Source organism: Cinclus cinclus, chromosome 1 (genome assembly GCF_963662255.1).
Source record: "Cinclus cinclus chromosome 1, bCinCin1.1, whole genome shotgun sequence".
Lineage (NCBI taxonomy): Eukaryota > Metazoa > Chordata > Aves > Passeriformes > Cinclidae > Cinclus > Cinclus cinclus.
Genome location: NC_085046.1, coordinates 101,574,506 through 101,600,388, shown reverse-complemented (window position 1 = coordinate 101,600,388; position 25,883 = coordinate 101,574,506). Strand labels below are relative to the sequence as shown.

The window sequence follows — 25,883 nt, the reverse complement described above, 5'->3', positions numbered from 1 at the left end:
CTTCATTCCCTGAAAACAAAGGAACATGTTACAATGGTGCTGAATGTTGCCAAATTCTGGTTCAACATACTCATGCATTAAGATTGTTTTGCTTTGGAAACTGCTACATTATTAGGAGTGTAAGGCTTTTAAAACTGCTTGCCTTTCTCAACACTGTAAGAGGTAAAATAGTAATGGGAAAAATACAGCTAGGGAGGTGGCACAGATAAGGAAAAAACCCCCAAATGATCTTAGAAGTTTGGTCTAGATTGGGAGAAATTAGTTAGGAAATAGAATTAAGGTTTTAGGTTCTGTAATGAGCAATGTGAGTTTTGCAGCCCTGAGAGGTGGGGTTGGGAATGTGAGACTGCTGTATGAAGGGGCCGAGTGAAAAATTCTCCTTCCGCTTCTACCACAGTCTCCTTACTGTGTCCCATAACCCCTCCACTCCTTGCTATTCCCCTCGAATTATCCCCTTTTTTCCTTTGAGAGCAATCCTGGCCTGATCTGGCTCATCCCAACCCTGTGTGGTTTAATTGTAATGTTAACTAGTTTGGCAGGTCTGAGATAGTCCAAACCCCTGAGCTGCCTGAATTTCTTCCAGAATTTGAGCAGTGGAGGTGCACAGTAAAGGAGGCAGCTGTCTGACAGTGCCTCAGGGCAGGCAACAGAAGTAGCTGCTTTTCACTCTCCTTGAAGGCAGAAGCAGGGCCATGAGTTAGAAGGGCTCTATGGAGAGAAAGGCAAGCTGTGGCCAGGGCTGGGGGCTAGGTCATGACAAGAGATATGTAAAGCACTCAAAAGCTGCCATACAGAAGAGAGTGAGACTTAAGCCCCAGGGTGAGTCTGACTGGGGCAATGGAATTGACCCAGTAACCAAGTCTGCTCAATAAAGTACAGTGTGGCAGGGTTGAAATCTGTTCTGACTTTGCAGTACTTTTTTCTTCCCACTTCCGATTTCTTGCATCATTCATGCCTTCAATTTTAACAGTTGAACTCCCAAACTCCTCCCTAGGGCCAGACACAGCACTTAGCAAGCAGGGAGGAAGGCTTCTTGGATTTTCTGGCCAGTCCTTCTTCACACAATTTCTGACCGTTCATCATTCACTCTGTTCTGTTCTGAGCCTCTCCTTAAGTGTTTCTGCCAAGGGTAGAATGCATTCACCCAAGGGAGACAAGTTATTCTTAATCTTGAATGGAGAGCATTGCAAAATTATATAAATAGTTTCAAAGTGAATAAGGTATCCATGTTTCTGGCTATGTGGATGCTATTCCAGCTCCTGCTTAATTCTCTAGAGCAAAATTCTTTGATAATCTAATTAGAGGCAGGAGGGCTCAGATCCTAAGTGTTTGCATTAAAGCAGAAGGATGCGTGATTCCTTCTGTCTATCACAGTGGAGTAATTTTATTCATATTAATTCTGTTGTTAGAGAAAAAGTGCATTATGTGAGCTTCCTTGGTTTTTGGAATAAATCTGCTTGTGATGGAGCTGGAACTATTGAAAGTACAAGTCCAGGAACTCTGTTGCCAAATGCACACAATTTCATTGTGTAGTACAGAAAGAATGATACCAATAACTTAAACATGTCCCAGAGTGATGCTGCAGCCTTGAACAAAACAAACTGAAATGAGTTGAAGCGAATATTAAAAAATAAGAATGGTTCATTTGTGTAACAAGATGTGACTAGGCTTTAATGAGAGTTTCAGGAGGTGGGTGTATTGTGTCCCAAGCCTCTAAAGCATCTGCTGCAGCATAAAAGTTCTTGAATACAATTACACTCCTGACTTAAGCAGAAGATGAACCCATTATTCAATAGATTGTTATTGGTGCATTAATTCACTAGGCTGCTGAGGGCCCCTATGGTTTCACCTGGGTTTGGTTACTGTGTATACATTATGCATTTGTAGAAAATATATAAATCATGCCTCAAGCTTAGTGTGACCGTAGTGGTTTTGCAGTTCTGCAATATTTTAGGTGCTTACTTTGGGAACCAATCTTACCAAGCTGGTGTGCTGTTTGACTTCTGCACTTGATCGTTTTATTTCATTGACTTTTTCAGGAGCTTTACCAGTATAAAGATGTATGTGAAAAATAAAATAGTGCCTTGTAATTCAGTGGCACCTTTCCCCTGAGAACCACTTTGTTCTCTGCACTGTTATGTGCAGAATCTCTGGACTACAACGGTGGGTTTCACTGCACTGAGTCTATGTGCTTTGAAACTTGTCTTGTTTGGAGTAGACTACAGCAAAGTCCCATTCACATTCTGCTATCCCAAGGCATATCCCAAATCAAATACTGTGTGTTATTCATTCTTCCACAGAAAAGAGTCTTGTGTACTTGATCTCTGGATCTCACCAGTAGGTGAAACTGACTCTGTCTCTGGAGCTTCACAGTGTTTAATTAAGTTAATGTCAAACCATTTATTTCCATTGTCAGGAGATTTGGAAAGCAGTTTCACTTGTGTGATAACCATGACTTTGTCCACCACATTCCTTAAATTGCCATCTCATTTCACTGAACAACCATTCTTTGCTTGGTTGGTGCCAGGCACCACAGCTTTTTACAGGTCAGTCTCTTGAACTTCTAATTCAGTAGCCAAGTAGAGAAAACCCACATTCAGAGAGGGTTTTCAGTGCAGCACAGACATGCTTTGGATATGCCCATTATCAAAGAAGTTCTGCAGATATTAACAGTCATTAAGCAGCATTATTAATTTCACTATATAATGGTCTTCTGAAGTAGTTATGTCATAAACCAGAGAGATTAGGTGGCCTAGCAATTCCGTGCATGGTTTGGAGTCACTAGTGAGGGTAGAAGCATCATGGATGCTGAAGCATTTTCAGTATGTACACTCAGCTTTTGACTGAAGTAAATCAAATTTGTAAACTTGGCACATGGCGAAGGGGAAGTCTCTTGGTACTTTTCTCTTTATCTCTCCACTTGGTTGTTCATAGTTCTTTATCCATTCTGTTCTATCTTCTCTTTATCCATTAGCATTCCTTCATAAAGGTGTTGTGTAATGTAGTCTAGGAACCTGCAAGCTATTCCTAACACGAGTGTGATCACATCAATGAACTGATTCTTCTCTGTGAGGTTAGCATACTGCCAATACGCTTTCCTCTCCTCAGACATGATCTGTATCTTTCACATAAGAATTAACACAAAGTTAGATGAAAACAATACCTGTGTTTCCACAAAAACTGATACACGGTAAAGTGGATTTTGAATCTGATCCTGAATGTTAAATCTTGGGCAAGGCCCAGTCTTTGATGTAATTGCATAGGATGTTATAAAAAACATTAAAAATAAAGAATGGCCAAGTAGCTTCATCTTTTGATCAACTTGAAGTGGAACAGTGAGAATGAGAGTACTGTTGCTACAACCTTTGGAAAAGCAATAGCGATTAAACCAAGACTTGCATAAATTAGACCCTTACTGCTTTATTTTCTTCTTTCCTTTTTTTTAAATCTTTATATTCTATTTAAGTTAAATTTAAAAATTTTGCATAAGTTGGTAAGTTAATGGTCTAACATTTGCTTAAGAGCCCTTTATATGTCTTCGGGGCAGCTGTTTCCATTGAGGCTACCATTTTCTTGCTGCAGTGGGAGTGCAGTAAGGAAGCAGTTATTAAAATTTTATTTCACTGGCTTCTGATTCAGTTCTGGAATAGAGGTTTTCTGATAATAAAAAGGCTATTTTGTTTTGCCTGTTTTTAGTTTCTTTTTTCAGCTGTCTCTGTGCCTGAGCCTTCCATGAGTTTTCAGTGTATGTAATTGTGGCATCTGTTTAAGTCAGAGACCTTGGTTCTTGGCAGTGGATAAGGGTTTTGCACTCAGTGGAGCTGGGCTGGGAATGCATTGTTTCCATTCCCTGATAGCAAATCAGGCTGTTCAGTTATACATATACCTTTGCCAAAAATTTCAAACACTTAGGATAGAGATTGAAGATAATAAGGCTGAAGGAAAATTCCAGCCTCCTCTCCCTTGAACCATACTTTTCCCTGTAGGCCAGCTACAAAAGAGAAAATATGAAAGAAAACACCGAGGTAATGACACAGTTCCAAAAATTTCCATTCTGACGGGTCAATCCTTCTGCAGCCATCCTCCTATGCTGTTTTTGGTAAATTTTATAGTGAGGCCTTATTCTACAAGTGATATTAATGAAATTAATTTATGTCTTCAGTCCTAAAGGAATTAAAAGTGCTTAATATTGTCACTATATGCAGAAACAGTTTATTGATATAAAATAACCTCACTACGAGAAAGTGACTGAAGAGCCATGCTCATAAGAAAATTTATTAAGTTGGCCAAAATCTTTATATTAGTCTTTTTAGCAGAGAAGGACTTTTCTCACATTGACAGAAACTTTAGTTTGTATTCATTATGAAGGAGGAAAAAATGGAGCTTGTCCCTCTTTCTTAAAAAAGCTAAATCCATTCAATTCTGAATGGTGCTTTAGTGTGTGGCCTGAAATGCTTGTATAAAACTTGCAAGTATAAAACTTTCTGCAGGATTTTAATGTATTCTTTTTACCTGTTTCTTTCAGTGTATGGTATTCTTTGAGAGTCAAAACCTTGGTGCTCTTTTTCAAGGACTTTTATATGGAAAATCTCATAACTGTAGCAATATTAAAATAGCTGAAGCTTGAGACTTCAGTTTTTTCTCATGTTACACAAATTCTTAATAGGACATTTGCACACAATAAAGTTCCTGGATTTTCAGCATTTTTTTCATAAGGAATAATTTATCTCTATAACATATTTGGCAGAATTCTGCTTATAAGTACCAGAAGTGCTTCACTGATTAATTGTATTTATTGTTGTTTCTCAGATTATTATGCATCTTTTAGAAATATGAGAACATTTGTACTAATTACATTAAATCTCTCTTGTGGCACCATATGGCAAGAAGCAGGGATGGCAGTGTCATGAGATTCTAAATCAGTGTGAGAGAATGAGTAATTCTGAAAAGAAAGGTAGGGGGAAATATAATTATGACTGAGCTAGAAATCAACTGCTTGCTTATAGTGCAGGTAAGTGCTTTGATAGGGCCTGATCCCATGCTCCCTATGGAATGCAAAGAAGCTCACAACTGTTTTGCAGCTTGCCCCTTACTCCGTTCTTAGATACCTTTTGAAACTCAACTTCAGCAGGTATACATTTTCCACATGTGCCATGTGATTAAATATGCAGTGTGTAGCCTCTTGTGTTTGAACAATACTGTTTGCATCAGAAAAATGGGAATAAAAACTGGGAAGTATTTCTAACAGCATCTTCACACAAAGAAGATGAGAGAGAAAATTTGATGAAAGCCTAGTTTTCAAAGGGCTGCCTGAAGCATGTAGCCAGAGGCAAGTTAACATTAGTTATAGTCCTTTGCAAGGCCTGTTTACATGTTTCCTCTGTAGTCAAAGGGCTGTATGCGTGTGCTCCAAAAATTACAAATGCCTACATAGTTCCTTTCAGTCTTTTATCTTACCAACATGTGAATGCTAGTTGACATCATGCTCAGAGACATTTTTAGATCTCCAGCCTTCCTTTAATTGCAGTCAATATATGGAATTCATTTGGGTTGAAACTTGCCCTTTCTGGGGAGGTTGCAGTCCTGCTTGTAGTGGGCTCATAACTAAGGGAGGGAGGGAGGGAGGGAAGGATGTAAAGCAGAAGAACATAGCTGGAAGACTTCTATATTTTGTACTCACACAGAGCATGTCTTGCTGGACTGTCTGGCTGTGCAAGAGGTTTTGCAAGGCTGACTGAGCCCATATTTGTCAGGGTGGTGGTACTAGGTCTCCCAAGTTGTTCTTTGTGGCATTCACATGGGCAGGAATAACATGGATACAGGATCAGTTCTTATTTTAATCTCTGCCACATGTGGAATTACCACCAATATAATTTTAGACCACAAGGATTGTCTTTTTATTTGCATGACAGTAAGTATCTTTTCCTTATTAATTTAAAAGGTTATTTAAAAGCTGAAATATTAAAAGAGCTGTGGCCATTGATTTCCCCCCTCTGTAAACTAGTTTTTTCAAAGGCAGAACTGACTGCTTTAAGTAAAAATAGGGATAGGCTAAGATTCTACACTGCTATGACAGGAAGAGGAGCTACTTAAAGTGTATTCTGAATTTCTGTATTGTTATGCTTCTAACACCATGCTAGAATTTCTATATCCTTATTCCTAATGCAGCTGAGGTGTAATCAGAAGTGGTTTAGCACTTTAACTGGGAATATTTGTGTGTGTAGTGTATGCAGATACAAACAGATGCTAAATACCTAACATAAAGGTAGGTGTACTTCAAGGTGGTTTGATTTAACAGCTGGAGATCATTATATATTGTATTGCTCAAAGTGTTGCAGATATTGGATATGTTACCTGCTTATTTCAGAAACATTGCATGATATATCCAGATATACATTCTTGCTATCTTTCATTTGTGTCACCAGTTCAGGTCTCAGTTTCATCTTGATTTTTCATACATTAATATTTGACTTTTCTTTCCTTCCATTTCATCTTTTCCACCACTGCCTAATCCTTCCACCATCATGGCAGAAGAAGCTATCACTCCTACACTTATTACCTGTAAGTAACTTCTTTGTCATCAGAGACACACTTTCTGCCATGTTGTTCCATGCCAAATAGTGAATGCTAATACTGAAAGTTCCTTTATAAAAACATACATTGTAAAAGTTACACCAAGATAAAAACAACATGGACAATAATATAATGAAATATTTAGCTTTATAAGAGTTTCTCATGTCTCATACTGTGCATTAGAGTCCATTGAATAACATTATGTAAGGAATTTTCTTAATTGAGAAGTAGTAGGTATCAATATCACTACCATGTCAATGAGAAATTTTCATGCCTAAGTAACTATTTTTAGAATTTATTTAGTAGTTTCTTTCTTATTTGTACTGTTGAAACTACAGCATTAGTTAGACATGTACAAGCATTTTCATTTGTTGCTGTGTACATATTACTGCTTTTTTATGAATAATTGATCACGTATAAACATCATAAGTTACCATTTCTGGAGTGAATTTAAAAGGGAGAGCACTAAAAAATGAGGGCAGGATGAAGCCTAACTTTCAGTAAGTAACAAATTTTTTGTTCTGATACAGTCCTTAGTAATACCATTATATGCTTCTTTATTTACCCAAAGCCTTGCTTCATTCCCTGTTGTCAGCAGGTGATGAATGAGAAGGGTTCTTCTGTGAATTTAGAAAATCCCTTTCTGAGGCTTTCCAGGTACAAGGAGTACATAATAGATTAGCAGAGTACTAGGGGTCTTGCTGGCTTGCTCAGTTCCGAAATGAGATGTGTTTAATCTTGTATAATCCTGTTGGCCAGCAGCAAAAATCAGCTATCCAGTAGTTACCTGTTTTCTTTAAACCTCAGATTTAAAAGTCACGGGAACCTGTGAGGTGTTTTTTACGTAGTTAAAGAAGTTGGGGTGCTACTTGCAAAAGACAAATTTTAATAACAGTTTTTAAGTACATATGGTGGTAGCATGCTCTTGAAAGGAACATATTTCAGTAATGTTTTTATTTAAATGCAATATGAAGTTTATAATATTCCTTCTAGCTGCTCTTCAAACTTTCTAAATACATATTTTTTTCACTTTATATTTTGAAAATCATCAAACATTCATTTATAGAATTTATGGAAAAAATACTAAATGCTTTCTATCTTGAAAACTTGGTCTTCAAGAAACCAAGCAGAACCATTCTTCAAATGAATTCAAATAACTAAAATTTAAGCCTCATAACTGAAATTCTCCTAGACTTCAAAATATGTGGAAACTGCTCATGTGGTTGGGAATTCAGATTTCTTATTACCTTATTTGACACTTTATGTATAGTGCAATTCTTCTAAACTGTTGTTTAAAGCAGTGTATTAATGTGGAGGTCAGAAAAAATTAGCTCTTCCACAGATACAGTATTTCAAAATTTGTTTCTGTTCCTGAGATGAAAAGACGTATTTTCCATGAAGTACACCTTAAGAAAAAATACATTCAGTTCAGGACTATTTAAATGTAGTACTTCAGAATGTCTAAATAATGTAATACAGTAAGCAATGTAGCATGGTCATGCTTTAATAAGTAAATATATTTAAATTTATGTTTTAATATGATTAATGTCTTAAGGCTAAGTCAAAAACAAAATTGAAACAAATGGAACATTAAATGAAACACTGTTTCATTATTTAAGGAAATTGAATTATATCTTATATGTATTTTTTCTTCTCTTTTTCCCCAGACAAAGAAAAATACCTGAATTGAAATGGTTGCTTTAGGTTTTGCAAACCTGTTTTGCCCCTAGTTTTGCAATCACAGAGACTATTAATAGTGGATGGAATAGAGCATCTCAGGATTACTGGAAGTACTCTCTTAGTGACTTCAGGAAAAGATCTTTTTGTTAGTGCGATACAAATTCAGTAACTTTCTAGCTAGGGTTGACTAACTCTTCCAAAAGAAATCGTGGGATTTTGACCTCCTATTGTCTTGTTCCCCATGTGGCAAAAGAAGGGAAGTAAGAGCCCTGAAAAGTGCAGTCAAGGTTGGCTGTCAGTAGGAGGAAATATTTTGGACCAAATTTTCCACCTGTTTACGCATCACACAATTTCACTGAAATTGGTGGAAATCTTAGATGAATGCAGGATTCATTACAGTTTTATTTTTAGCTTAGGAAGTTGGTATGGATTATAAAATGTTACATATTTTGAGAAACATAATTTCAAGTACTCTGCCATTGCTAATTTACCACTTCTGTACTGAGTATCATATTCAAATTTACTGATTAGTCATTGTAAATGCAAGCTGTAACATCCAAGTGAGCATCTATGCACTGAAATAGTTACTATTGTCTTGTGTGCTGCTTTGCTTGTGTGCTGTGGGCTCCTTTTCCCTAGCAGACTGCAATCTCTGCCACTTCTAGATCCATCCTAAATTAAAATTTAAAAAGAAAAAATTGGCAGATGCCTAGAGCTGCTGCTGAATCATCAGAGGTGGACCTACAGCTGTGCATATTTGGCAGAGAATTATTTCTATTTTATCTTGTGTTTACTAGTTAGCCAGTCAATAGATATTACAGAAAAAAGAGTTGAGTACTGCTATTGAGAATTCTTTTTAATGGGCCTAAGTACCTCTGCCAGTCTTTCCTCCCACTCTTGCATTCCTGACATCTGGTGATTTTTTACCTTTTTTTTTTTTTTTTTTTTTTTTTTTTTTTTTTGGTCTGGACATAGCTAGTCCTCTATAAGTTCTTTTGTTCTTAAGATCAGAGCAAATTTCGTAGTGCTCATTATCTCTGCAGCAGGTCTTTTGACTTGGCAGTTTATTCCAGGTGGGAAAAAAGAAGAATGGAGATGGTGTCGTTAGTTACACCAGCAGTGAGTGATGTTCTCAGCATGGCAGGTGGCACTGGCACGACTGCTTGCTCTTTCTTGACACATTTTCTGATGGGCAAAACCCCTGTGCCTTGGGCTGAAGAAGGAAAAGTACATTAGTATTTTGTTGTGTAATTATGGTTAAGTAGACTAGGCAAGCCTGTTGCTGAGGTGATGAGGAGCACCACTGTGCTGACCATTGGCTTGTTGTATTTGAGGTTTTAATTTTTATAAAGATTCTGCCCTTGGAGCTCATTAATCATTTTTCAGGAGCTAACAGCTACATTTCATGAAAATTAAAGCATCAGAAAAACAAACTGAGTGCTTAGACCATCAGAATTTACTCCAGACAACGTTGCTTCATAGTTTTGCTAATTCAATTTACCCCAGATTCTTGGGCAGATAGTTACAGATTGTAGCTTTTGTTAGCTCTTTTCTATAAAATATTTCATTATATTGCTATGAGTAGGATGTATACCAAATTAAAATGCAAAGTTATGAAGGCAGCTTTTGATGCTGTTCCTCAGTTTGAGCTTGATATCAAACTGATATGTTATGATTATTATTGAAATTAGTACTTATGCAACAACAGTGCTGCACAGCAGTTAGGTGCATAATGTTACTATATTTCTGTGGCTTTTCACAAGTCATTTCAGCTTGTGAAAGGTGAAGTAGGGAAATAGGAGACAATTATTACCTAATGTTCTTATACAATGCTAATAATGTTAAGATCTTAATATAGTGTGGAATCTGCTACTGTGTGTCCCAGCACTAATCATCTAGTTAGGTGCCCTAGAACAGAAGTGCCTCACAGGTGCATCGTCTGTATGGAAATCTCAATCCCAACTACTAATACTATATTAAAATATTAATATAATAGACTGTACAGGACTACAGGCTCTATTGGCTGGTACTTGGTGCATGATACACAGGACAAAATTCCTCCTGCAAGAAAACTAATTCCACACATTGATCTTTTTCATATAAATGTGCATGAAAATATGTCCTACTTTTCACGAGAATTTCATAGTTCAGGGCCCAGTCAAATTTCAGGGTCCATTTCCTTGTGTATCAGGAGCCTGGCATCCTGTTCTCATTTTAGTTCTCTTGTTTCACTAGTACATACTCAGTGTTGGCTTCTATATCTCTGTATAGAGACTTAATTTCTAACTCATTTGCCCGGTCCCACTGCCACTGACCTAGTACTTAGGGAAGAAAGCACAAAGTTAGTAGATTTGCAAAATGACCCTGATAATTAAAAGAATAACATTCCAAAAAAAACAATAGTGTCAAAATTTTTTAACTGATTTATGGATAATTCCAGAGAATAGGCAGTCTTCACATTTAAAACTTCTCTAGTAATTCAAAAATAGTGAAAGAGATTAGAAACACTCCTGTTTTCTCAACTGCAGCTGCCCCTGGAACCAGAACAAGATCATGTTTGGATAGGTGGAGGAGAGAACTGAACAGAAAAACACTAATGTGTTTGAACTGTTCGATCTGTTAGACTACACCTGTGATCTCTTCTGCACATTTAAATATGCAGAGTTATGTAGGCTTGTGTCATAGAATCCTGTCACCAAAAATAACCTTGGATTTCTGTAACTGTCTTGTAAGCTAGACTTAAATGATACAGGGATGTCCCAGGAGTTTTGTTGCATGTTGTAAAGTCTACAATGCTGACATACTGAAATCTTCAGATAATATTTAGAGTCCAAAATAAGGAAGAAGGGTTGTTCTACTAAATCACAATTACTGGAAAGCACATTTCTGTGCTATGTGCTATGTGTACAGATGTGCAATATCTAGCTTTTATGCACAGATAGCTAGCAGGGTCAGAATTGGGTTTTTATTTTCAAGTAAAATACATGATATAATTCTTTTTAAATCTATCTAAAGTCATTATTTCTTACACTGATTCCTTGTATCTTCTGAATATTTTCAGTCTGATTGTATTGCTTTATAGCCAAGGCTTACATTCCCATTTCACTGTAGAAAAAAATGTAAAGAATCCTTAAAACACTGACCAGCAGAAAGTAATTATTTATTTAAATTTTATGAGCTCTTTTTGAAGTGTGTGACATAGTGGCTGGTGTTTTCAGGGTCATATCTCTGTTTCCTCTTTCTTGTACCCTCTGTCATTGGTATTGTTGCTGTTTGTTTTCTTATCTCATTGCTGTTTCCAACAATTGCTGCTTCCAGTAAATTGTTCTTATTTCAACCTTTACCTTCTGTGCCTCCAGTTCTGCTCTCCTGTGGTGAGGGAGGGGAGCTGGGAGTGAAGAAGTGTCTCTTTGATTTGGAGTAGTTTCAGTAGGAACACTAAATTGGAGAATGCCATTCCTAAACCACAACACAAATTACTGTCTGTGCTCCATTACTGTCAAGCAATAAATTTGCAGATGAGCTGAAGTTTGGAGATTTTTCTGTCCTTAGAGGGGACACTACTTGTTTGGTGAATGTACCAGACATTTAGTGAGGGAAACAACGTAAATGTAGGAAAAAAAAATACTTATGCAGCCTAGAGATATATTTGTTCTTTCCATGCTATTAAAAGCTTTGTGTTGTTTTCTAAACTAATATGTGGATTTGAATTGAATACTGAGAGTGCTTTTAGAAATTGTGGAGTCCATATAGTCTTGCAGGATAAGCCTGAAAGCCTGTGTTTATTATATATAACACTGAAACCAATACATATATTTTGGAGAAAAAGAGATATTAGTGACAGCTATATGTATTTAAGAAGTTAGCATGGTATTTGAGTATTTGTGTTGCCATCCCATGTGACTCTTGTTGAGGTACTTTTACCAGGGTGGCCTGTCTTCCCTATAAAACCATGTGTTGAATAAATTTTCAGTTAGCCTGTTGACATTGAATTTTATCTTTCTTAAAAATTTGATTCCCAAATCAGTCACGCTTGCTGTCAACAGCAGTCATTCTTGGCACTGAGATTTTGCCATTATCAACTATCATTATTGAATTATACTTTCAAAGACAGTATTAGGCGAATCACTTTCATTCACTTTGTTTCAGACTTTTCCCTCAGGAAAAGAAAAGGTGCTATTTATGTGGTTTTTACTCTGAAATTGCTGTTCTGTATACACAGATAGCTCAAAAATGAATTTAAATACTTCCATTTTAAATACACAAATAGGAAGGCAACTTTTATATTTTAATATTGGTATTTATTTTACAAGGGAGTAATGGTGTTGGAAACCTGCCATTACAGTTTATATGACTGTAAATATGTTAACAGAAAGTAGAGAATTTATGCTGTGTATTAGACCAAAACTCACTTCATAATTTATGTTGGCCTGTATCTTTAAAAAAGATGGAAGTGTTAGTTTTCAAAATGGCATTATGAAATATTCAGCTGATTGAAATAGTATGTCTGCAAAAGATGGGACTATGGGGAATGAGGTGAAGGATGCATTGTATTTCTCCTGATCTCAAGGAACACAAGCAGAAGAAAAATGCTAAAAAAAAAATGGGGAGGAGAAATCATACAGTGAATCTAACCCTAAGACTTTGTAGTTCCAGAAAGCCACAGACTTAGTCACTTCTGTGATACAGATAAGAACAGCTGCAACAAGATGTTCATGTCTATTGAGTGATGCCAGCACAGGGAACTGAGGTGCTGTAGTCATTAGTATTGTGATTGCTTCTACTGAGTGATATTCTTTTTGTTGAGCTTGTTATCTGAAATCTGTTCTTCATCTCTGAATCTCCTGGGAGATGCTTCATCTGAAATACATTTCTTGAGCCTATCTGCAGGGGTTATGGCCAGGTCAATGATGATCCACCTCAACATAGCATCTATCAATGCTGAGTGTTAATTTCACAAGGAAAATGTTCTAATCTTGTGTTCTTTTCCTATTTCTCCTTTACATTTCCTTTCTTACCTAAAGTACGCCTTGAGCTCCCTTGAAGAGTAGACTGACAGATCCCCAAAGGGAAGAACAGTGGCAGTTTGCTTTCTGTGATGTCTAGATGACCAAAATGATCATTCATTTCCAGTTTTCTTTGTCATTTTTCTTGGCCATTGATTTCCTGCACTAATTACCTGTTTCTGGCATGAGAGGATAAGGAACCATATCTCAGGTGCTTTCTTCGTCTACTCCTGATGACTCTTATCTTCTGTCTCCACTTGAGAGTCTCTACAAGGATTCTGTCTGACCAGGGTCCTTCCTAATTTCAGGGCAATATTGCACTTGCAAAGTGTAGCTGGGAAGACTGCATCAACTTTGAAACTGAACATGACAAAAACGAATAAAGCAAGGAACCAGAGGAATGGACTGTGCTGTGTGATTGCGTATCTACCAAAGCCTGCCTGGCATTTCTTCAGCCCCAGACATCCCGTTGCAAAAGAATGTATCTTTTATGAGACTAATCATAATATGTTAGAATCATGACTCCATTTCATTTACAAATGTGCAAGAAAGGATTTGTTATTACTGCTATTATTATTATTATTAGACTGTAACATTTAGTGTATGCTACAGAGAGAAATCTATAGGACTGTCAAGAAAGTCTTGCATAATTCTGTCAGTTCCTGTGCCAGCCTGACACAGTGATCTAAATAAAAAGAAGCAGTAGCTCGAGCAGAGCAGAGTGTTGTAGGGTTTGTGCTGTGAAATATCTGCTCCACTGAGTACTGAGCTGGTGAACATAAACACATACATTTATTTTTTTTTAGCAGCTGCAGCTCAGGGCTGTTTCTGCATTTGAGCTGAGATCCCTCAGTGACATATTGAACCAAATGTTTTGGGGTGTCTTGATTATGCTCATTTCACTCAGAGGTAGCTTCTGTCCTTCATTCCCGTTCCCTGATTCCTCTGATTATGCAAACAGAAGTTGGAGCTATCAGAGACGTGTCTTACCTGAAGAAAAGGCAAAGGAAAACATTTGCCAACCTGTGCATTTCCCAGTTGAACAGGAATGAGAGAATCAGCTGTTTCAGAGCAGTTATGCCACTCCACACCTTCTATTTCAAAGTGATAGTGTTATTTCATCCTGTGTTGACATCAGTAACCCAAAATAAAATCTTCTGGTATGGATTCCATCAACATGTTCTTATTGAGTATAATAATGCAATTTACACTATTTGCTGTAGCTACATACTTTTTGCTTACGTTTTCGGTATAAAGGCTTGCATTTTGCCATTTATGGTCCTATTTGGAAATTGTCAATGGGAAGGGCCCTTCAGAACAACTAAGTTCATGGCTTACAGTGTATTTTCAAAAGCAGATTAAATACTGAATGCTTTGTATTTACTGACATTTTTCAGGCCAGATTGTCGTGTTTAAGATACATGGTAGGTTACAGCTCTGTTCCTTAGCTAAAACATCCAGGTGTTACTGGCAGAAGGAATTTTCTTTTGGCTTATGCACATTGAGAGGAGCCATGTCTACACTTTAATATGATTAAGATTATATAAGATAATTTTAACTAACAAAAGAAGAGAAACCTGTAAGAGTGTTAGTAAACCAAAGGGACTTCCTGCTCTGTGCTCTAGAAGATAAATTAATTAATAAATAGAGAGCAGAATTCATTGTTTGGATGTTGAGTCTTAATACATGCTCCCAGCAAGAACAGAGAATATATTTGTTTGTTTTTTATTATTAATAGGTAAATGCAGTTTCAACTGCCTTTTTGTTGGAATCCAAAGCACCATAAACCTATTCTGAAGCAGCAGTACTGAGCATTCATGGAAGTGTCTTGTCCAGTCCTCTGTCCAAAAAGTGTTATACCTAACTTATTCCTTAGTTCCTACCATTGTTGTCTTCTTCCAACTTCTTGTTCAACACTATTGTTCTCAGCTCTTAAGCCTGCCTCTTGGTTCTCCTGGCCATTTACTTTTCATCTGTTTCTCTTCTTACTCTGCTCCTCCTTTTGCTTACTCATCCTATTCTTTATCCCCTTTTCCATTACCCCAGCCCCAGATAATATAATATCTGTCATTCTCTGAAAAATACTTCCTTAATTTAGTTAGACTGCCTTATTTTCATTCTCTGTGCTCTGTGTTTTCTCTGGGGATTTTTGCATCGGGGATTGTTTCTTTAGTTTCCTGGGAAAACTGTATACTTTTTTGTTTAATTTTTTTTTTTTTAATCAAAAACCTGATTTAGGCTTTTAAAATACTCACCTGAAGGTTGAAACATAACATGTAATATTTTATATTCAAAAATGAAAAAAAATTATCTTAAGCAATTGAAAATTATTTCACCATGAAAGCTGCAATATAACACTAATTTTAAGAAACGTGTAGAAATACTGCATATTTGCTTATGTCAAAACAAGGTAATGCTTACTGTATTAAGCACAGTTTTTCATTTTATGCTCTCTTGTTCTTCTTTGAATCTTAGCCTTCACTTCTTTCTTTAATTTAGGAGAAAAAGCCATTAAACATAGATACTTCCTGAAAGTGTGTGCTGCATGAAAGCTTTAATTAAATCTACAAGTAAAGCTTTAAAAGAACAAGAATCAAATTAATTGCAACAAGGACCATGCATTTATTTCTGTGACAGGCCCTTGCACATTAGAGAAAAGGCAATCTGTGTACCCTTATCTGAATTAGCAAACTCAATATCACTTTTCATTAGCATGGTAGGGTCATTGCCATGCGTCTTCAGTGTGACACTGTTTACATGTTAATGACCTCACAAATAGAGTCTGTTCCAAATGGTTTGCGGTAGCAGAAAGTTGTAAATCCATGAAGTGGAATAAACTGTCCTCTGCTTTCTGCATCATTGCTTCTTGTGAGTTCCCCTCTAGACTGAGCTTCATAATTAGGCAACAGTATAATTAAGGCAAATTCAGTAAACGCAAATAGGGCAAAAGGATTTATGGCTGATTATGGTTCTTACAGCATACCTGAAATAAATTAATTTCTAAGCATTGCTCTCAGTTGATTTTTCAGTGACATGGAGTCTAGAAGTAGAAAGTATTGTTCACAGAAAACACTCTGAGCCTGAGTTAGCATGAGTCCATGAGGATATATTCAGATTTACATGCTGACATACACATGAAAAAATGACTGAAAGGTTCAGTAAAGCATACTGCTTGAGTTGTTTGGGGTGTGATTGCTTTGTGCTAGATGAGATTTTTAAGATTATAAATATATTTTTTCCCCACTGTGTAATGTAATAAAACCAGCATGCTCCCTAAAATCATATCCTTAAAGAAAATATCATATATTATATCTGGTAATTTGACTAGACTGTGGAAAGCTTCACTGCATTAAAATCCTGTAATGATAAAGCCAACATCAAATGAGTAAAATAAACTCAGCATAACCACTTAAATTTGATTGCCTAAAATAGCTAAAACAAGGCCTGTTCAGATAGCCTGCTGTCTGAATTCCTTTAAGTGCTGAATACTCTCAGTTCCCATTGACTTCAGCACCATGCAGAATCTGGTCCAGTGTTTGGATGTCTCAGCCCTGCCAGAACACAAAGCCTGTTTTTCACTGGTCACGTGCTGCCTATACCTAACTGGTGTTGCAAAGCTCTGTGGTTCTGCTGCAGCAACCTTGGGAGGTGTTTTGCAGACAGAGAGTGATGGCTTCTGCTTTAGTTGCTCACCTAATATGCAAAGCAAGTTTAATTATATGCTGTCCAACCCTCTCTGCTACATATTTTTCCACTTGCTGGTTCTGAGTGAAATACATATTTTCTACGTGCAAAAGTTACTAATAAGTGCCCAGTGCCCCTGGAAGCATTTATGGCTAATCTTGCCCTCGGCATGCGTAATGTAGCTAAGTACTAATTAAAGGTTAAAGAATAAAGATCCATCTTCTCTGTGCCTGATCATTAGAGGGTTGTGTTGTGTGTGGAATCAGGTGCAACGTTCAACTGGACAGAATTGCTAGGGTGTTGCAAAACCTAACTATATGAGACTAAAATTCGTGAGACTCCAGATTTTCTCGCAGCATGACAAAGGACCAATAAATCACTGTCTTGTGTTTTGTAATAAATTAGCTGGTTTACTGTGTTTCATATAAATATGTGATGCTGCAAGGCATACATGGATAGAATGTAGATTTTATTTCATAAGGGACATTTCTTTTGTCCTACATACTGACTTCTGAAAATTATCCATGGCCCAGTTGTACATTTTTTCTGTTAAATACAAAGAGAGATACAGTTCTGGCAAGGCAATACAGTCACCGTGAATATTATTGCCGTCTGTCATATCTAAATAATAGCTTATTAAAACAAGTTTTGATGACTTCTAAATAATGCCATAACTGCTGGCATTCAATATAAGAGAAATTACCTGAGGAGTGATGGAGCCAAGGTGGCAGATAAAAATATTTGGCTGTTCAGTGAAAGTCTGTCTTTGCCCTGCAATTTTCCCCAATTTCCAGAGGTTTTGTAATATTAATACTTCTGCATAACCTTTTAGACCAGTATTCGAATAGTCTCTGGTTTTGCCATTGTTTGAAGTTATCCCTTCAGAAATCCTGTTGTTCACTTCTTTCCAGAAGGCTTCTTCCTGTCATAAAAATCTAGTAGCAATTGATTTTAATGGAGACATTGCCAGCTCAGTCAGGGTTACCAACACACACTTGCAGAAACACATGTTCTCTTAGGAGTAGCCCTTGCAAAAGCACCAGGGGAGGTGTAAAGTGTTTTCTCTGACTCTAGCTGCTTTGACACTTCAGTGGCTGCAGAGCTGCCTTTCCCACAGTAGGAATAATCAGCATCCAAGCTTTACTGCTTGAACTCTTTGGCACTTGGATTACTCTTCTGACAAAAGAAATGATCATTATGTGAAGCCCAGATACTGCAATAGCAGGTTCCTTTTGATAAAGGTATGGAAACAGTAAAACAGCATAAGGCACTAATTTAGTATCTCATAATTTTCATAAATGTATGAATAAATCAGCTAAACATACTTTGCCACTTACAGTCCAGTAATTTGGTGTCTGGTTAGAAGAAGTCATATAGCCATTGGGTGAAAATAAGATGGAAAAGGTCATATGATTAAATTAGCTCTATTCAGACATGCTTTACTTACATTTTTTTGCTATGATTATAGAAGATCAACATTAACTCAAGCAAATATGATTAAGTTAGTGACCCTCGGAAATTAACCTCAATGATAAATGAAAGGTCAGTGTCCACTATGAGCACTCCAAGAGATGCTATTCTTGTTTAATCACATCTTTCACTGCCAGCTACAAACTCTGCATTCAACTGCCATTCTGATTATTTACAAAGGAATGCATATCCTTAAGACAGAATGCAAATATTAAAACTTATTTTCCATTTATTTTTGACTCACACTGTTTTTTAGTAACACAAAAAATGCCTACTCTGGTCCTAGTGTTCATTCCACTAATATTCTGTCAAGTTGTCACTATTGTCTTCTGTTATAAACAGGTTCATCTCAGAAGTGCTGTTTTCCATGTAATTTGATCTCTTGTGTTTTGTATCACTATATTATTGCTTAGTTGGTTAAAATACTGACAAGAGATTAAAATTTTGGTCATATATTTCTCCCTTTTTTATGTTACGTTTATTTTCATTTCCTGGACTTCCTTGGGAGAATGAGTATTTCTTCTGCTATGTCCTGACAGAGTCTAGTGAAAATCTAGGCTTAATTTATAGGGTATGATTTTCACAATATGTATTTGTCTACTCATGGAGAATATAGACTTCTGTAGTCAAATCAGTTCTCTTTTTCAGTTTTGTTTTTTTGTAATATGGGTGAGAAATTGCGGTAGTCTGGGAAGTTGTAATATGCTATGAAGAGTCACTTGATATTATTTTGGTATTTGAGAATTTCGTTTGAAGGAAATACTTTTCTATCTTGCATCATCTGAGAGCCAAGAAAAGTGTACATACTGGGGAAGCTAACCAGGAGCAGAACTCAGCAGGAAAGGTGGCCATCCTGGTTCATGATTGCTGATGAGTCACCAGAAGTTCAGAGCTCAGTCAGCCTGCCCTCATCTTCCCCGTATCTCAATGTCCTCCAGAGTACCTGTGATCAAGGATTTTACCATTGGACTTGATCATCTTAGAGGTCTTTCCCAGCCTTCACAATTCTGTGTTTCTCTCTAAATATTCCTGCAGATCGTGTCTGTGACAAAGGGGATCTCCATGCATATTTTAGCCATTTGTTGTAATTTTACTAGGTTCTGTGCACTTGGTTTCTCTTTGGTGTTGGTGTCAACATTGCAGACTTCGCAGTGAACTCTGGCAGAAGGAAAGACAGTAAAGGGCTTTCTTTTTTGTTGCTTGTTTTGCTGTTGGATGTTTATCAGAAATTAAATCAAAACTGCTATTTTAAAAATCAGGCTCAGGCTAAACAGACTGTTTTGCGTATTTAAGACTGTGGCGTAGTTAGCAATGGTTGCTTAGACTTTTTGCACTTTGAAGTGATATTATCCCTTCAGTTTTGAGTAATCCTTGAGAAACTGAATTGAGATACTAACTAAACCTGGCACATGCTGCTCCTTCAGTATCAACTAACAAAATATTAATGTCACAGTTTCTCCTGCTCTCCGCAGGTGCTTGTTGTATTGAATTGTCCTACAATGATACTGTCATCTCTACAGAAAAAAGTCTTTGCTTTCCTTATCTGTCCAAGGTCAGTAAGAAGGAGAATGCTAGTTTGTGTCATGTACATGCAAGTCAGGAATGAAATGTTAAAGAGAGGTTGAATAGACCACCAAATATCCTAGAAGTTCAGATGCAGTTAGTTTGCCCTTGCTGTAGCTAGTGAGAGTGATTCGACAGCTGTACTTTGTAGTTTCTTCCTTCTGTAGCATGTGATCATGCTTTGATAGCAGCCCTTAATCTATTATTAATGTAGTTGTATGTAGATCAAAACTGAAGAACTTTGGTCATGTCAGAAAGTAATGCAAGTCTATTTTTATATCATTTGAGGATGTGTCTGAAGTGAAGGAGGTGAAGTGCCAGAGCACTTGCATCAGGTATTTCATACCTCTGTCCCTCTATGCAGGCTGTAATCTGAAGCTCTGTAAGTGCACATGTAAATGTGCTCTGCACAATAAACTTCCTCAGGTTTTTGTCCCAATACCTAGTAAATAAGTACCTCCTTGGAGTCTTTTCCATTTTTCTCAAGCTTTGAAGAAGAGACCTACAGACTTCTTTTGGATACAGTCTTACTGATACCTAGTTGCCAACATTTTGATGATAATCCACATATACCAGGTTTCAAAATTAAGGGAGCTGATGTAGTCATGTGCTCTTCTCTAATAACGTCATTATTACGGACTATTGTAGAAATAATGCAGTATGAGTGATGTTCACTCTCTCTTCCTGAATTCGGCTTTTTATGGGTTTAAGATGATGTAACAGCCTATAAAACTTCACTTCAGAAGAGCTTGTGGCCTGCTATGACCTCATGTTCAAACAAGCTTTCACCCTCCTTTTGCATTAGTCAGTATCTCTGCATGTATGATCTTTAAAAAGTGAGCAGTTCAGCCAGCTCTTCATATGGCTGTCTTGTAACTCAACAAAACTTTTTGAGAAGAAAATTTGGAAGCTGATGCTAGGGTGCCTCATAGTGTTTCATTCTTCTTGTAACAAGTCTCAAGACATGAGGCAATTACAGCTCCACATCTTCTCTACAGGAGACAACTGAAGCAGCACATAGACATCAGATAGTAAGACATGAGACAAATGTCTGTGAACTGGTAACAGCCAGTTCATCTCACTTGCATTCTGATGCTTTCCTGCAAGACCAGTGCATCCTTGGCCACTGAGTCCTTCTTGCAGGAACTCCTCTGCAAGACAGATGGACACCATATGTGCTGGTTTTTTGAGTATGCTGGTTAATTTGGATCCCAAACCCTTTGGGCTTTGGGATGATCATTCTTAGTTTCACCCGAGAGCCAGGATGAAGTCAGGGTGTGCACCAGGCTGCTGGGACTAATGAGCAGTCCTGGTTTCCTCAGTTTATCCATTAGCTGGGACACAGCTGTATGCTTCATCAAGGAATAAATTCCCCAAAAGGAATATCTAAGGAAATGTCTTAGGAGGCAAAACAGTGAAAGAAAATATCTGTGAGACAGAGGTAGCACTTTCAGTAGAAGGAGAAGCATTGAAAATCCTCATCTGACAGTGCCTCAGCTGCTGACAAATTTTTCTTACAGCCTAACATCCACACGTATCCATTCAACCAGAAAAATAATTAGCTGGTACTACATGGACTGCAATTTTTGGTGATAGAGCAGCAAAGGTACTCTGTGGGAGGAGGAGTGACTGTGATCCTTCTTCTCTTTGGATGCAATACCCACACACCTTGTCACAACTTAGTGCCAGTCACCCTTCTAGTATTGCTGAAGTGGAGATGGCTACAGCAGGGGGAACTTGAGACCTGTCACCTGTTGTGGCTTGCTGTGATAATGTAACTCACTCGTTTTCCATATATGACATAAAAAGCTTTGAAGAAGGAGGTGGCAGAGGTCCACAGAAGCTTCAGGATGGCCCAGATTAGAAGCTGCAGCTCTTGGTGGTTAAGTCTGTAACATAATGCAACAAGACATTCTGTTATTAAATTCTGTCTTTGCAAATCTAAGGGAACAGGACTGTGTTATGTTTCCTTCACTATCTATCATCTCCACTACAAGACAGTGTCATATCTTTTATTACTAGTACTGGAAAATTCCTACAGTAGCTAATTTACCAGTGAAATATAGACATTTAAACATGTCAGCTGCATTTTTTTTTTCTTCTTATATGCTGCTTGGAGTTTATATACAGATGGCATTTTTATGCTTATATCTAATAGCTATTAAATTTTCCTATGCCTTATTTCATTTGAATGTCTCTTTACCAAGCCAGTTAGCTTTTCATCTCTGAAGCTAAAAATAAATGTTTATACAGAAATCAGAAGAGATTGAAATTACGGGTTGATTCACAAACAGAAAAAAGAAATGACACAGCTTTCATTAATTACTCCATGGATACTTTTGTTTGTAGGAGTGGTGCATTGAGCATCTGGTTTTTTTTTCTGAAGAAAGTTAAGTAGCAGAAAACACGAGATCAGAGAGAAACAAGCCAAAGTTGCACATTGCATTTAGTCATAGGAAATATCACTTCTTGTATTACACTGAAAGAGGGATTGCATATCCACAGCTGGAATTTTTGCTACGCCTTATTGTAGCAGCAGCAGCTGACATTTTTCTATTCTGTAGCATTAAACCAACCCATAATTTTTGCAGCAAATTCTGCCAGAAATGTGCATGTGAATACTGATACTCTATACTGAACCAGGCCTCAAAATCTTTTTTCATTCTTGGCAACATGTAGAATGTTAAAAGAAATGCCATTTTCACATCAACATGGAAAAATAGTGGTAAAAAACAGTAATCTTGTGGCATTTCAGGTGTTAAATGAGTTTACAAAGGAGCAAGAAGGATGAGTAATTCCCAATAAAATGACACTGCAGCCATAAGAAAAGGAAAGAGCACTGTACTTTGAGCCGTTCAGTGGTCCTGGAGTTGAAGATAATGTTCATTTTCAGAAAATGCAGTTTTCTTACCTTTGCTTGTTTACATGGGATAACAAGGTTAAAAGTGTGATAGATGAATGAGCTTCCAGAAGTTGAGTTGATGCAGCAGTATAGAAGGCTTCTATTTCAGGAGGAAATTCCGTGGAAGATTTTAAAAAGAATGGTGTTTCACAAAGAACGTTAGAAGCTAAACTAGAAGCAGAATTCTCTATCTGAGTCTGTTTTTCACGTTTTAAAAAAAAATAGTTGAGCTGAATGTGTCCCTCAGACATCAGGTGTTGGTTTTTCATGTATGTGTGGCTTGCACATAGTGTACTTTAGTTACTCAATTCTCAACCTTCATCCAAACATAAGGGCATTGACTCCAAGGACAGGGAATGCTTGACTATTAGTACTGTACCTCTCTTACTTATGAAGGTTCTTCCCTTTTGCTCTATTCAGATGGGTGTAGCACTGTTTCAGGCACTTAATGATTACTCTCACACGTGCAATTGTGCCAAACAGGTCTAAGATAAATCAGAACTGCAGACAAACCTCACATTCAGGCAATTCTTTGGTAGGTTACTTTTAGGAAAGAAAAAGACCCATCTTCCTGAAGAGACCTGGTAAATTGCAGAAAAGCTAAATTCAGCCAGCGCAACTTATTTAGAAAAGCAGTCTACCATGTCAGTTTATTTTGACACAGCTGTTTTCCTCTCCATAACTGTCAGCAAGTTCATGTTCACATGATATTTACTCATTATACAACTGGCACTTAATATGCTACTTCTGAAGTCAGGTGACTGTATCTCATCTTTCAGCTAGACTTAATCTTCGTCCTTTTTGTTTGCTAAACCCCTCACTTTGGAAACATTCACACTTGGTGATATGGCAAAGCTGCAGTGTTTTCACAGAGATTATTTTTTCTGTTGCATGGAAAACAGTTAATTATTTGAAGATCAGTTGTGTAAATGGTATTTTCACATCAAATATGTTCATATTTTTTATGCTAGCCAAGTAGAAACTGAATTTTTAATAATGGAGTTGAATGTCAGCAGATGTATAGCAAAATGAAGAGAAATCCAAAACAAATCAATTTATGATGTTTCATAAACTTATGTAATGCCACAGTTAACACCTGTCCTATTAGCAAGTATGAAAGCAAAAAGTAGAATGCTTTCTTTCTGTTCTGTTATGAACCACAGAGACACAACATGATGGAAACTATGTAAACCAACTCTTTTTTGAACAGGAATACCTTGACTTCTCTGAAGTAGCAATGGTTATTTATTAGGCCTTGTTTCTTTGCTGTGTTTGCTGCAGAGGAATTGTTTCTTGTTTAGTCAGTCTGAAAATGGCATAGGCATTTGTTTGTTGTTAACAGAAAGATGATATGGATTTTTTTTTCTGAGTCCTTTTTTTCCCCATGTTTGAGGCACCAGCTATGTACAAATTCCTAATGTATATTCAGGAGCAGTGAAACTCATGATAAGCCTTTTTATAATTATTTGTTTGCTTATAGCCATTTCTTTGATAAGTTTGGGCTATTCTGGACATGAGGAGTATCAGTAGATAAGCAGATACAGGTTTACAGAATAATTTAAGTTGGAAAGAACCTTGTGAGGACAGCTGATCTGATGGCACTTATCCCCACATCACATCATCATATGGGAATCACTGGGTCCATTCTAGCAAAATGTCCTGTTATATTCAGAAATGCATTTGATAGAGAAATCACAGGTGTTTAGAATCTGGCACAGTAAATCATTCTAACAAAAGGTAGGAGCAGCTGTGATACATATTTTGTAAGCAGAACATCCTTAGATTTAGGAATAAAGTAGGAAATAATCTCAGCAACTTTTTGTCCTTCAGAATGACCTTTCAAAAATTTTTTTGAAGTTTATCCCTCATAAACAGTACCTTTAAACTTTACTTCCTCTTTTTTTTAAATTGGATGTTGAGGCTGTGTCATCAGTTTACAACTGAGTTACATGGAGCTTTTTCACTAAATGAAACATGAAAAATCTTACCAGTTGTGTTCCAGGTATTCAGCAAGTCCTCTGTATCTGTTCAAGGGGACTTGTGAAAGTGTGCTGGGAAGAACATCTTTTCATCCTCACAGTTCTGGACTGGATGTATCCTGAGTCTAAGGTCTCCTCCAGAATGAACCATGCTGGCAATATGTAAGCTGATTTGAAGGAGCATGTACTGTGGGGCTCCAGACACAGACATTTCCATGTTCCCTTTCCATGAAACCTGGTTTCATTGAGTAAAAGGAATCATATTGGTGCAATTCAGTATAGTTCCAGGATATGCACAAGAAGCCAGGACCCTAAAACTGTTTCCAAGTCTCCTGTTTTACCTGTAGCTCTTACCAGTTCTAGATGGAAGAGCATCATGGATACTCTGTGGTCATCTAGTGCTAAACTGGAGTAAGGACAAGACAACATTTCTGTGCTCTAAATTGAGTCAGACTCTCTGACACTGGCAAATTTGTCTCATGGCTGGTTGGACTGCCTGAAGGTTTCTATAAACACTGAGCATGATTGTTCCCCATGCAGTAAGTCTGTTGTGTCACAGCTGGGATGTGCATACAGAGCAATGGTGTGTTCATCATGTTCATTGTCAGATGATTATTGTTGGGCAGATCTTGGGGACTTTCGTGACTGTGGACCTGGAAACTGGTCAGGTCTGTGTTCAAAGGCAAGCTGAACGTCAGCTTTTCACTGACCCACTCCCAAAGGAGATATGTTGTGCACAGAGGCTCTTTGATTCAAAAAATAGTGAAAATAGTGATAAAAATGAGTGATAATCACTTCAGAGCAAGAAAAAGTTACTGGATCTTTGCATTGAGGTGTATTGAGAATATTATATCAATATTATATCAAGCCTGAGCTAAGATCCCAGACCCATACATTCTGTTCCTTCTCAGCCTTTGATTTGATAGTTACCCATCTGTTCAATATTTCACTAATCCATGGTAAAGTTGGAAAGTAATACTAGCCAGTATCAATCTTACAGGCAATATTAGAAATCACAGGACTCAA

The 25,883-nt window shown here is 37.2% G+C and overlaps 1 protein-coding gene across 1 annotated transcript in view; it reads left to right on the top strand.

Moving 5' to 3' along the window:
- PTPRM (protein tyrosine phosphatase receptor type M) overlaps window positions 1–25,883 on the top strand; it is a 434,879-nt gene that overhangs the window by 285,543 nt on the left and 123,453 nt on the right. Inside the window, exon 16 of the mRNA XM_062500964.1 lies at window positions 6,532–6,561. Coding sequence (XP_062356948.1) covers window positions 6,532–6,561 — 30 coding nt within the window. The remainder of the gene's footprint in view (window positions 1–6,531; window positions 6,562–25,883) is intronic.